The sequence below is a fragment of the Cydia amplana genome, chromosome 6 (genome assembly GCF_948474715.1).
Source record: "Cydia amplana chromosome 6, ilCydAmpl1.1, whole genome shotgun sequence".
Classification (NCBI taxonomy): Eukaryota; Metazoa; Arthropoda; class Insecta; order Lepidoptera; family Tortricidae; genus Cydia; species Cydia amplana.
The window spans coordinates 8,766,317-8,780,952 of NC_086074.1; the positions used below are offsets into that span (position 1 = coordinate 8,766,317).

Here is a 14,636-nt window from a genome sequence, read left to right on the forward strand (position 1 = left end):
GCATCAAAATCCGTTGCGTAGTTTTAAAGGTCTAAGCATACAGACAGATAGACAGCGGGAAGCGACTTTGTTTTATACTATGTAGTGATAAAGGTAGGGCGTAATACCTATAAAACAGTTAATATTATCTCAACCTCTTTATTGATTGATTATCAATTAAAGCGAATTGAGTTATTATTTTATTTGATTATTACACTTTTAATAAAAACATATTTTTACAAGCAAACCTTTGAGTGATCACTAGTATATAGAACGAGCATCGATAATTAAGTTTATCGATATAGGAAGTCCCTACCTGTCAAGAAAATTAGCCCCACGGCTACCTATGTCTGCTTATGGCTGGCTTTAGTGTCACGCGGACCGTCCGCGTCCGTGCGGTTCGCTCCGCACTGGACCAATATGTATTAAGTTCAGGGAGCGTTTTAGAGTGATCCGCGCGCACGGCCGTCCGCGCAGACAGCTTTCTCATACAATTTGGCAATCCGCACGGACGGTCCGCGTGACACTAAAACCAGCCTATAAGGTTTGTTTTTCCAGATGAACGCTGGTGCCGTGTCTGCTCGTGCCTTGCGTCCGTGCTGTCAGTGAGCGCTCGCGGCAGACTATACAGCGTGCACCGACAGTTCCCGCGGACCCTGCTAGCCACGCTACAGGCAGTGCGAGACAGACTGTCTATGTTAGGGCAGCCTGTTGAAGTTATCAGGAATGCGAATAATGTATGTAGTAAGATATACAACTTTTGTTGTTGTAGTAAACCTGGAACTCAGTTTAGTGTACAGAAAATGAAATACAGCAAGATGAAAATGGGTTTTCGTACAAAGACGAATTTATCTCTTTACAGGATCTCTTTCAGACCGTTTATTTTTAATCGTTCTAAGTATCGTACCAATACTCGCCTTTGCAACAAATACCTACGTATTTATTAGGGTGGTATTCCATCTGTCCAATGTGTATTTTGTCTCACATTTTGCTTAATGAGAGAGTGAGACGCAATTACATTGGACAAAGAAATTGGACAGTTGGAATATACCACCCTTAGTGTAAGTAAGTGCCAAGTGAACTTTGTTAAAGGCTAGGTCCGTGCCGTGCCATTCCTTCACACATATATGTAATAGTACATTACTGCAGACGCCGGGAAAAAAGGGCTTGCCGGGTGAGTAGGTATAGACGGCCGACCGTAGGGAGGCCGGATAGTGATACGAAGCCGGCAAGACCTTTTCACGGCTAGGCATGTATAGTGCTTTTCTCAAACATACGCAATGAAATAAAAAAATTCACCATTCAAAAAAACAAATGATAAATATCAACCACCAATAGCTACACGACAAAAGTTTTTTAATTTTCCTTCCAATCCTGCCATAATGACTTTTTTTTACGGAAGTCGTCCGTATTTCGCGTGTGTAGTGTTCGAATAGACCCTATTAGGGCCATTATACACACCCTGATAATAAGAATCTCAATTTCAATAAATAAAATAAATGCAGAGGATTTTAAATATTGTCTATAGTCTCTGGTGACTTACGTATAGACAAGATTTTAAATTTATTTATCAACACATTGAATCATACAGATTCGTATTCTTAATATCAGTACGTTCGTGTATAACAGGCGTTAACACGGATATTTTGGTCCAATAACCATTCATACACAAAAAATATTAAAAAAAAAATAGAATTCGGCTGTTTAGCCTGTTCATAGACACAGACCCCATGTTTACATTAGAATTTAAAAAAAATTACTTCCCGGCCTAGGCCTTCAATTTCGTATGAAATTCCTTTACAGTTCTCTGGAGTTGCTCCGCCCTAAACGTGATACTTCGAAGCCTGATATAACGCCCGGAGCGACGACATTTCATTGCATGTTTGAGAAAATTACCTTGTTAATTATTAAATACAGTGTATGTGTATGTGTGCCGAGCATTGTACACGTATCATAACTGTGGTGGGATACCTATATTACGCCTAAACAAATCAAATAGCAATAATTGGTGAACAGAAGAGAACAACATAAACATAATATTAGTGGAGATGATCAATTAGAACTTGTTTCTATCGTTACTATCGATCGATACGAGGCGGCCTAGCTTAGTAAGTGAGAGTTTTCGTTCATATCTGTCATCCCAATACATTGTTACTTTTCGATTGGCGTTTGTCGACAAACGATTATCATCTTGGCTACGGTCAATTGAACACGTTGGTACGAAATTCCTGACTGATTAACGGACCATTGACGTATATCTCAGGCCTAAGGGCAATAAGAATGGGGCATGAATGGGGCCAGTACAGCGGTGTGATATCGATATAACGCGATTGGTTGATGAGGTCGTATCAGGCGCGCGATTGGTTGCAACTAGTTGCGTTAGACTGCACGATTGACTCGAATTCGTGTGTGACACTGTTGAACTAGTACCATTTTTAGTGGACGTAAGGCTCGTCCTGAGATATACGTCATAACGAACACTAATCATCACATAATGCTTATTCCAGAATCCAACCCTTCGGACATTGTACTGGCTGCTAACTCTAATCAGTTGTCTGATGACGAATTGTCTGCCGGCGAAGGAGAGTTTAGCGGAAGACAACATAGCGCTGTCGCTCAATCGACTCTGGCCCTGGTGTATGATGACCGAGCCGCTAAGGGAAGCCGTGGTTCATCTACTGTTGACGTTCACTAACAACTGCCCAAAAGGTGAGAACATTTTATAGGTCCGTTGTACAATGAAGGATTCTCGGCTCGTTTTTTAGCATAAGAAATAAGGTAAACAATCTTGATGTGTCTTTTAATTGAAAACACACATTTTAAAAATAAGTTACGGCAAATATGTAACAATTATGAATCTAATACGATCATTTATATTCTTCTGCTTTCATAAGTAATAGTTTTTGATTTTTAAAAAGCGTTTTTCAATTAAAAGATATGTCAAGATCGCTAACCTTCTTGCAAGTTCTTTCTAATGCTAAAAAACGAACTATAGACAATGTTTAGCCACTGCAAGACAACTAGCATTGTCGCTCAATTCTGGTTTTGGTTCGCTGTAAGTTGGCCGAGCCGCTGAGAGAAGCTCGGGTCCATCTGTCATTGACCTTTATTTACGACTGATCTGAAGGATAATATATTGGGAGAGTGTCAGCTCTCTTATGGTATAAAAGCTAAAGAACAAAGAAATGGAACTAAACCGTCGAATAAGCGAAATAAACTGTTCCATGTCACGTGACTAGTGCGAACACGAATATTATATCTCGTAATACAGGTATTAGTATGATACTAAGGACTCATTTAGACGGCACGCGAACTCGCATGCGATTTAGTTACTCTTCTTCTTAGTCGGATACTCTTGTCAGAGCAGTCGTGGTCATTGGGGTCGTTGTACGGCTTTTTTCGTTATTTCCCGCCATCCTTCTCTATTTTCTGCATTTCGCACGCACAGATTTAAAGGTGATCCAGTGAGATTTTTAACTTGGTCGGTCCATCGCATTGAGGGCCGCAATCTGTGTCTTGTGCCACCCACTCTGCCCTGAACAACAAGCCTCTCCATGGCGTCGTCTTCCCTGCGCGTAACATGACAGAAGTAGCTAAGGATGCGAGAGTGAACGATTGCCGAAAGTCTTTGTGTAACCTTGAGCTCCTGGAGCTTGAGCTTGAGCAAGCTCAAGAGCTTTAGTTACATTGCGGACCATTGAGGTTACAACAATTCAGCCGACCGATCAAAACCCGCAGTGTACCTAATGAAACTTGCGAGTTATCGCACCGTGTAAATGAGCCCTTATGCTGATGATTGTTTTGCAGCATGGAGCGCGATGTGCCTGTGCGTGGGCGGGCGCAGCCTGCTGCTGGAGTGCTGCTCGCTGCTGGGCCGCGAGGCCGCCGCCGCGAGCCGCGCGCGCGCCGAGCTCGCGCTGCTGGCCTGCGTGCGCGTGCTGCGCCACGTCCTCGACCACCACCACTGCCGCGCCGTCATACTGAAGGTACATTCTGTCAGTTCAATTCCAATGGCGTGAAAAAATGTAGTATAAAACATATTTCGAATCGTAGGAGTCTACCGGCCACGGACCATCTCCAATATTAAACTATGGGAGATGACCGGACAAAACCTTTTAGCTAAGGAGATACTTCTGCGGAAATGGCGCTGGATAGGTCATGTTTTACGAAGGCCAAACAACCACATATCCAAGCAAGGGCTGACTTGGAAAATTCCCGGAAAAAGGGGGCCAGGTCGCCCACGAACCACCAGGAGGCACACAGTGGAAAAGGAGGCTGCACCAGTTGGCCTCGGCTGGGCGGAGCTGGAGGAGGCCGCGCTGGACCGCGAAAAATGGAAATCCCTTCTGAGAGCCCTATGTCCCTGATGAGGGATAACAGGATACCATCATCATCATCATCATCATCATCATAAAACATATTTCACCACACCAACCCGAAGCAAATATTAAATATCAAACAAAATCAAACCAAATGAAATCCAAATGAATTTTATTAAATATTTATCATCCAAAATTATCATTTAATGGTCAATTTTACCAGCAAACATAAGAAAACAACTCAAAATTTGCATTTGATTACTTGTGAATTACTGATAGCAAAGTGCAATCCGTTTTTGAAGTGCAAAGTAAGCCTTTCCGAGCTGATGTGGTGAAAAACATATTTTTATCTTTCAAATATGGCACCGCGTCGATCTGTGATCCCTTTATCAATTACAGCTTAAAGGGGGAGTCACGATGCGGCGAACTTAACGCCCCCAGACATTCTTCGTCAGCCAACCACTGGGTTCAAAACTTTACCCAAGAAACTTGTTAACAGAGCTCGGCGCTCTCATCTCTCCACAAGATGCGTCCCCGGGCGCGGAGCGGCGCCCTATCCCGGCAGACGGGTCTGCTGTGGTGCAGTGTGGCGCGGCACGCGGACGGCGCGGCGGCCGTGCTAGCGCTGCGGCCGCGCGCGGCGCCGCTGCCCGCCGTGGCGCACGCGGCCTGCCATCCCGAGCTGCGACCCGCGTTCCTCAACGACCGTGAGTACCTCCACCCCATGCTCGAGGTTAAACTAACGTGTTGGTATTTGCTCCCGTGATAAGCGCTGGCGCGGCGGCAGTGCTCGAGCACCGCTGGCCACCGTATCTCCTGAATACGGTTATGGTATTTTTCGGTATGGTATGGTAAATAAACGTGGTTCACAGCTGACGTAATTTGAATTATTCTAAAGAAATACTATATTGGATAATTAATACGTTTTCGTTTGTCTTCTCAAGGTTGCTTTTGACAGCTGTGACACATAATTATAATAAAATTAATAACACACTGGGAAACATAATTTACTGGATATTAGTGTCATGAATATTTAGTTTTCTTTTATAGTCTGACTCGGTTCAGCGTTCTCATAATTCATGAGTTTCACGACATTCTGTGTTTAGCAACCCATAATCAATTTATTAGGTACATATTTCATTTAGAACCTACTAAAGACTAGTGAATAATATATACTTCATATTTTTAAACATATTGTTTTCTAAAAATAAAGAGGTCATCTAAGTAGAGGTTGATTGAATGCTCATTTATTTTTATTTCTTGAGATTAGTTGCCAAGCGGACCCCAAGCTCTCATGAGCCGAGGCAAAAAGCCGGGACAACGCGAGGAAGATGATGATGATGAGTGTGGGTGTAGCGCCAAGGCTGCTCTTTTATTATAACACCACCCAGGAACCTCTCAGTAAGATCAACCACAGGAAGTTGAAGTACATATACCTAATAAACATTTCAAAATAAGTTCAATCGTTTGGAAGTTAAGATTATGCTTACGCAGCGTCCTACGTAGGCGAACAACGCGCGAACGCGTAGCGACGCGATGCGGCGCGAGGTGAATCAATCCTTTGATACCTATAGAAGTGTCCTACGTGGGCGATCTCGTTGCGAACGCGAAAGCCTTGGGCCCGCCGCGCCGCGCCGCGTCATGTTTTTTCCAGTTTATGTTACTGTCAAGGCATATAATCACGCCTATTTCCCGGAAGGGTAGGCAGAGACCACGGATTTCCACTAACTACGATCCTGACATACCTCTTTCAAACCTAAAGTACTCATTTAAAATGCTCTTTTGCTGATATTTTACAAGATTTATTTTCGAAATTATCGCCCTACAATAAGAGTTTTAGCTGTACAAATACGACTTTGAATCTTTTTGTTTGCTTTAACAATGCAAGAGATGCATTTCAAATATTTAGACAATTACGGACAAGCGACTGGCCAAGCCAAGCAAGCTTGCTGTCTTTGCTGTATTTTTGTTTTGTATGTTATATATGTATTAATTTTGTTTTGTATTCATGTTACCTGTCGTGATTGTTTCACCGGATGGTCTCATCGGAAGATCAGCGCTGGAAGTCGCCAGATGCTGAGGTGAGACCATTTCGTGGCACTTTATCCTTTTATTCTCTGTTATATCTCTTGTTATATCTCTGTTATATCTGTTTCTATTTTGTGTTCGTGCGCCGCGTCGCGTCGCGTCGCGTTCGCGAGTTGTTCGCTTACGTAAGACGCAGCGTTATAGTAACACAGATACACACGTAAAACTTAACACCTGCCCCTTGGTTTAAATTATGGTAAATTAATTACACCCACAAAATGTTGTTCTAGTATCAGCGGCTCTATGGCCACTGTATAGTCTTGTCTGTTGCCTGCAAGTGGGTTGCGATTTAGCAGTCTTTGATTTACTCGTCTCTCTGGAACTTACAAAATATTAGAGAAGATCGGTCGGCAACCATTATCTATCATGCTATTGTACTTGTCCACCACTTTGCAGTCACTCGCGAAACGAATGTTTGTTTGAACGACAACCAAACGACATTTGCGTAAAGCCAAATATGCACAGACCATATTTTTGCTAGGCAACAACTCAAACACTGTTGAAGGTTATTTTACAAACCTTTTAGCTAAGCTTGCTTGGCTTGGCTTGGCCAGTCGCTTGTCCGTAATTGTCCAAATATTTGAAATGCATCTCTTGCACTGTTAAAGCGAACAAAGATTCAAAGTCGTATTTGTACAGCTAAACTCTTATTGTAGGGCGGTAATTTCGAAAATAAATCTTGTAAAATAGCAACAAAAGAGCATTTTAAAGTAGTACTTTAGGTTTGAAAGAGGTATGTCAGGATCGTAAATCGATGTCGAAATCCGTGTCTCTGCCTACCCTTCCGGGAAATAGGCGTGATTATTATGTATGCTTCTATAAAATATATTGGTTTACTTAGCATTGTGTTATTGAGAGCCCTTACTGTTTACTGTTTAATTTTCGTTTGAAAACTTCGCGAATTGTATTAAAAATAAGTAGTTTTATTTTTACATTTCTTTCCTTTTTATTTTTATATTTTTATATTTATTGTATTTTTATTTTAAAATTATGTAATGGGTCTATTGCCTGAATAAAGAAATATTCATTCATTTAAATTTTCTAGCTGAACTCCTGGAGATGCTGACCGGTAGCCTGCTCACGGGGGACATCGCTGACATCGTGTCGGCAGCCCGTGCAGTGTGGGCCTTGGCTGCTAATAACCATAAGGTACGTGATATTTAGGGACTTGGGGCTTTGCTGCTTTTGGCGACGGCGAAATGATACTCGTAGCTTTACCCACCATGGAACTGTGACGTCTGTGACGATACGGTATTCACCAGATAGGTTGAACTATCTTTAAATCTTCTAGATTTAGGTATTAGGGACATCACATATGGTTCCGTTGTGGATTTTCCTTCCAAAGTGTTATACTGGATATTTAGAACCCGGCGCACTAAATTAAATTAAATCATAATGGAATCACAGCTACTTATATTACACCTTCGCTGAGTACATGTGTTATAGAATCCTTTTGCGGTTTTCCGTTGCCACGTTCTAAATTGTACCAACGCGCATTATTACACTCGGTGTCTCGGTGTGATTTTATACAACTATAGGTCCCTTAAGCACACATATGAATTATGACCGCTTCTCAATTAAAACCTTGACAGCCCTGCATAGAGACTATGGTAATTTAAATATTTATTTATTAAATGTATTTAAGTAACAATATACACCACGTATCAACGTCTTTATCTCATAGCCATAAGATCGAACTTGGCACGTTTATTAAATAAATCTACAATTCGCAGGCGAAACTTCTCCTAAGAAGCGCGAGAGTGCCGCTAGCGGTGCATTCAGCGCAGCAGCGTTTGCAAAGAAGTACGGACCCCGCGGCGGCGCGTGCGCTGCAACTCATCGCGTACACGCGTTCCGTGCTGCAAACCACGTGACCACGTCTACAGTTACTGAACAGGTAGGTTACTGATGGCGAGTAAGGTTTCCACCAGACCATTTAAGTAGGGATTGCAAAGAAGTACGGACCCCGCGGCGGCGCGCGCGCTGCAACTCATCGCGTACACGCGTTCCGTGCTGCTAACCACGTGACCACGTCTACAGTTACTGAACAGGTAGGTTACTGATGGCGAGTAAGGTTTCCACCAGACCATTTAGTGCAGTAGGGATTGCAAAGAAGTACGGACCCCGCGGCGCCGCGCGCGCTGCAATTCATCGCGTACACACGTTCCGTGCTGCTAACCACGGGACCACGCCTACCGTTACTGAATAGGTAGGGCAGTTACTAATGGCGAGTAAGGTTTCCACCAGACCATTAAGTAGGGATTGCAAAGAAGTACGGACCCCGTAGCGCCGCGTGCGCTGCAACTCGTCGCGTACACACGTTCCGTGCTGCAAACTACGTGACCACAACATTTAGTAAATTCACAGGTAGGGCACAACGGAATGTCTCCCTGGAACTCTGAGCAGCCCTACTGGGGCAGTAGTCTCACAAAAGACGGTCATAGTTACACAATACACGACACAAACATTTAAAAAATACTTCGTCGACCGGAATATTTTACGAGCACTGTTATTTATTTTTATTATCGTGATTAGTCGTACTGGTACCGCAGTTATAATATTGCACGTAATTTTTGGGGACACACAATACCTAGTGTGCTTAGAATTGCACAAATACAATTATATATAAATGTTCATTTCTACAACGTTGTGGTTTACAGGAAATCATTAAATTTTTACAGCGTTAGTACTGTTTTTTTTTATTAATTATTATTGTCACTAAGAGCTACTACTGTAAATACAATTATAGTACTACAATAGATAAGTAGATTTAAATAGATGAGTAGATTTAAAATGTTAAATAAATAAATAAATAATAAATTTCCTAATTATGTACTTGGAGAAATAATATTTCAATATTATTGCCTTAATTTAGGCCAAAGATTAAGGGTAGGTTACACCGACCGCGTGTGACGAATTGAATAACTTAACGAAGACGCAATCCTGTCTGTAGTCTCAAAAATTACATACACTTATTTTACCGATTATAAGTATTATAAATTATAACATAACAACGATTACCGACGTTTGGTGTAACCAGAGGACCTACCGCGAACCACGTTCGACGTGTTACCTCCCTATCACACTTACGTACGAATTTACAAGTGCGACAGAGAGGCAACACGTCGAACGTGGTTCGCAGTAGGCGCTCTGTCCTTAAACTTGTACGAAACTTGTTTACAAGCATTTTAAATACCTATATTTTTTTGTTTCAGCTTGACTTATGCCGATTGTTCGGTAAAAACGCTTTGATTGCTGGCTGTACGTGCACCTCCTCTCCTTTGCAAGACTGTCAACTCCTCCCCTTAGCGAGTCCAAACTCGGTACGATTGCATAATCAGAGTAGCCTATAGTAGTATGAGTTGTGCATTATTCATTGCTACTTAAAAATAACAAGCAGCGCGGATGCGTTGTCTGAAAACACTATTATAAAATATGTATAAATTGACGTGCCAAAATTTAATGTATTAAAATATTTCACGTTGTAAAAACTAGTTGTAAATTGACCGTTGAAGTGTGAAAGCTTATGTGCTTAGTTATGCTTATGTGCGATGTTGACTTAGTAAACAGTATTAAAATTTTAATGTGACTTATGATATGATGTGTTGTTGAATCGATCTCAAGTGTTACATACACTTAGCCGAGCATTTAGTATTGTGTTTTATAAAATTGATTTGAAATAAATATATAAAATACTGTATAAGGTTTTAATTTTGTTCCTCCATCCTTTTGTTGTCTAATTGTAGGTATATTACGTGAATCCTAACTTTACAAGGTGCCAAAAACAAAACACATATTGTAGCGTCTTGACTTGATAATAGATTCATAGTTACAATGGATAATTGGATATACATATGTATATTATAATTTGTGAGCATGCTGTAGGTACGCTTCGATATATCTAGCGATTGCACAGCGATTTTAGTCAATAACAGACAGAAACACATACACTTGAAATTGATTGTCAATATGCAATTATGTATACTAATAATCAGGGGTCAACATAATCTATTATATGTATAAACGTCTCACATATTACCAATAAAGGTGTGCTTAGATCCCCTTGAACTTTCACTTTTGCAGTTGACTGTACATTAAGGGATAAACACATTTACTGCCACTGACCCGCTAGGCGGGTTCTCTCCGTAGGCGCCTGTCGCTACAAAGCGGATAAACCACGTACGCAACACACTGGCAGTGAATGCGTTAAGATAGATGTTGATAGACGGTTGCTAAGCGATTATCTTGGATTTTACCTGCAATAATGAAGGTTTTGATAAGCTCTAAATTACCCAGTACATAAGTACTATAACCTTATAAATATAACAGATTTAATAAGTAGGAAAGGAAAGTGTATAGTAATTAAAAGAAAAGGTATTAATAACTTAAGTCTGTTTTATTGTTGATACAAACTTTATTTCGATTCACATATAATAGTTTACGAGTAGAATGAGGAAAACTGGCATAATACCTACAATAATTTAATTTCCTTGAGCAATAGTGACTACAAAAACGTGCCTACGTAGGTGACAGTTAAATGTGTTAATTGTAAAACACAAATTCAAACAGGATATGTGGGTCTGCGCGAACAGTTGAAAAAAAAACCGGCCAAGTGCGAGTCGGACTCGCGCACGGAGGGTTCCGCACAATCAACAAAAAATAGAGCAAAACAAGCAAAAAAACGGTCACCCATCCAAGTACTGACCCCGCCCGACGTTCCTTAACTTCGGTCAAAAATCACGTTTGTTGTATGGGAGCCCCACTTAAATCTTTATTTTATTCTGTTTTTAGTGTTTGTTGTTATACCGGCAACAGAAATACATAATCTGTGAAAATTTCAACTGTCTGGCTATCACGGTTCGTGAGATACAGCCTGGTGACGGACGGACGGACGGACGGACAGCGGAGTCTTAGTAATAGGGTCCCGTTTTTACCCTTTGGGTACGGAACCCTAACAAATGCCTAGTAAAGTGTTATGTAGGTAGGTATTGATAGGCGTTAGAATATTTTTTTTCACCACACCAGCAGCTTGTTTCCTCGTGTTAATCTGGTATGACTTGTATGTGACCATACTGAATGATAAATATCTATTTATATGGCTCATTTGGATTTGATTTGTAAAGTTTTACTGCTAGTCTTTTTATCACGTTTGGGTGTGGTGAAAAAAATACTGTGTTTAACTCTTAAGCAAAGAGAATTGAGGAGATCATAGATCTTTGCTTTTAAATAATCCCCGTGCCTTGAAACCCTTGCAACGCACAAGATTCCACTTTTCAACCACGCGGATTTTGGGGTTTTTCACTTGCTCGGATCACGAGGGGATAAACTACAACTTTGTCCCCTTGCAACAAATTACTACATAATTACATATTATCACAGAATAAGTAATACATAGTATTATCATACAGAACGGCCACGCACCGCCCCGCCCCGACTCGGATTACCTCGCCCCACGACTGGCCGCGACATGAATCTGACGGACTTCTGGCATGCTCTCAGTAGAGCGACTTACGCACACATACACAATAACACGTGCAGTGGCGTAGCTAGGCGTGGGCGAAGTGGGCCGTCGCCCACGGCCTCGCGCCCAAAGAGGGGCCTCGCGTAAGGCCCCTTCGGGCACAGTGAAAGAAAAGGGCTTCGCAGATGCGATTTCACCCACGGCTAGATTAGTTCACGCGACGCCACTGGACGCGTGTACAGACGTGTCGCGCACACATATAAACGCAAATCATTTTTGATGTATGGCGTGTCCGCTCTGTGATATACAGTTCCTTTTGGGTCCTCACATTTACTTTACACATGGATCTTCACAAAAAATAGAATTCATATAGGTAACCCAAGAAAAAAAGACACCAAAGCTAATATCGGCCCGATTCGGGAAATGATTTAGAGATTCACTAGATATGAAATAGTAAAGATATGTGACGTTCCACGGCAAAAGGTACCATTGCCCCGGCTGAATATTGGAGCGGCGTTAATATATAATAGCGTAAGCGCCAGCCGCTATAAGGTATACCTTTTGCGTGGAACGTCACATATCTTTACTATTTCATATCTAGTGAATCTCTAATTCGTTTCCCGAATCGCGCCGTATCTATCTATCTATCTAATACCTTTAAACGAGCAATTCTTGTTTATTTATTTATTTATATGTATATTTATTTATATATATATGTCACCGTAAGATTGTAAACCCGTTAGTTTATAATCTAACGTAGGTTAGGTTAGGTTAGGTTAGATTATAATCTCCCTACCGTCAGTTTATAATGTAACTAGCGAGATTATAATCTGACGAGTGTTTACAATTTTACGGTGACATATATATATTTCGGGGATCTCGGAAACGGCTCTAACGATTTCGATGAAATTTGCTATATGGAGGTTTTCGGGGGCGATAAATCGATCTAGCTTGGTCTTATCTCTGGGAAACGCGCATTTTTGAGTTTTTATTATGTTTTCCGAGCAAAGCTCGGTCTCCCAGATACATATTGATGTTAAAATGTGAAGAGATGATTATGGCATTTATGGCAATAAAAAGAGTCTATATGTTACGTTCACAATAAAAGGTCACATTGTAGCTTACCATAAGGACGAAATGGGATGTGTCGACAACCGATACGTGGACTAAATCGAAGTCACAAGGACTAGGTATACAAATAAAAACCCATAAATTTAATTACCTACCTACATATTTTATTTTAATGCAGAGACTTGTCAGTTTGACGTAGGTTAGTAAAATTAATAGGTAGAAGTTGCACGAACATGCATGAACTTATATTTCATGCAAATATAAACAACAGTAGGTATATAAACTGCTATTGTGCATTCGCTGCTCGTTCGATTTACGATTACTGATTGCCGATGGTTTACTTTATTATTGTTTACTTACGTAGGTAAGTCTATAAATAAACTCATCAAGTGCCTCGGCTTACCCACAGTACGGGTATTGTTCGCGAAGAACTGTCAGTTCCCTTCGATATATGCTTCAGTATCGTCCGCGATAAGGCAAAGGGCGCGCTCAATCGCGAGGGGCCAATACAGACGTAGTAGGGAGAAGTTTGCTTTTCTCATTATCGGCGAGCGTAAAGCGATAATCCACGTGTGCGGGCGCCGGCGGCGACGCGTCAGTGCGGTCGCGTTGCCCCTACCCGCCGCGCCCGCGCGCGTCTTCCTTCGCGAAACGATCAATAAGGAACAATGGATCGCCGGGGCGGCCGCGGCCGGCGGTCCAGAGCCCCCAGTGCTTGACCGCGAGTGTGTGCAAAAGTGGGCATGTCATCGTTCAGTTTCCCGCCGGAGAGCTACTCGGCGGTGTACGATGGGAAGTGCGAAGCTAACGTAAGTAAGGCGCGCGGCCACCGGCGCACTTATCTGCGCATGGGCAAGGTCGCGACGCGGACCGCACTACGGTGCATTCAACTCGATCGGAATCAATATTTACGCGATCATTACCGGCTCGCGGTCTGACCCTACCCTATCCATATAACGATTCCCTCTAAGATGGCACTCTTAATATTATCATTTATTGTCATTCATCTTGTACAGGGAAGGGTACCTGTCCTCCTTTTTAGTAAGACGTAGGTTAGGTACATAAACTATATTCCGGTTAAAATCATGTCTCTAATCCACCACGACTAGTTTTGACCAAGGAGTTCCTTCCTGTAGGTACCTACTTGACCATAATTCAAACATTTAGGTTTGTTTATTGGCTGTATAATTTTTAAGTTCTCATAAGTTAACTCTAAACGTATGAGTGAAACTAATTATTATAAGTTAATAAGGTTTGACTTAGCATCATTCGATACAGAATATAATTTCGGCAACAAAAAACATAACGCGTAGTATTAGCCGATTAAAGTTAGGCGCGCTCGTTTAACGTATGGAGCACGCACCTCGGCCTTAGCCACATCTGCTTTGTTCCTTCGGTTCAATTGTTTCGCCAAGGTTAACTATGCTATACATCGGTTATGTTATCACAGATACGGTTCGTTAAGTTTTTCGACGGAAACATGACCAATTTGACTATAAACAAGTTGTTCACACTTAACCGCTAATATATATGTTCTTTATTTTTCTTGGAGTTATTTTCTGTCCAGCTAAACCGAATATCCAATGTTGATCATTAATGATGTATAATATTTATTTATTTATATGTGAAACGCCTAATATTTATGGTGTTACAGTGGGTGTTACTCATTATTTATCGGTTGTCAATAAATTTGAAAATCGCTCATATCGTTAAGGTTC

The 14,636-nt window shown here is 41.5% G+C and overlaps 2 protein-coding genes across 2 annotated transcripts in view; both read left to right on the forward strand.

Annotated features, from left to right (window-relative positions):
• Window positions 1–8,290, forward strand: part of LOC134648850 (rotatin-like) — a 45,604-nt gene extending 37,314 nt beyond the window's left edge. The window contains exons 28-33 of the mRNA XM_063503431.1: window positions 538–716; window positions 2,487–2,688; window positions 3,787–3,965; window positions 4,798–5,005; window positions 7,432–7,535; window positions 8,120–8,290. Of these exons, the coding sequence (XP_063359501.1) occupies window positions 538–716; window positions 2,487–2,688; window positions 3,787–3,965; window positions 4,798–5,005; window positions 7,432–7,535; window positions 8,120–8,260 (1,013 nt within the window). The 3' untranslated portion in view covers window positions 8,261–8,290. The remainder of the gene's footprint in view (window positions 1–537; window positions 717–2,486; window positions 2,689–3,786; window positions 3,966–4,797; window positions 5,006–7,431; window positions 7,536–8,119) is intronic.
• Window positions 8,291–13,354: 5,064 nt separating this feature from the next.
• The window catches only part of LOC134648838 (inositol-trisphosphate 3-kinase homolog), a 110,773-nt gene continuing 109,491 nt past the window's right edge, over window positions 13,355–14,636 (forward strand). The window contains exon 1 of the mRNA XM_063503412.1: window positions 13,355–13,727. Coding sequence (XP_063359482.1) covers window positions 13,662–13,727 — 66 coding nt within the window. The 5' untranslated portion in view covers window positions 13,355–13,661. The remainder of the gene's footprint in view (window positions 13,728–14,636) is intronic.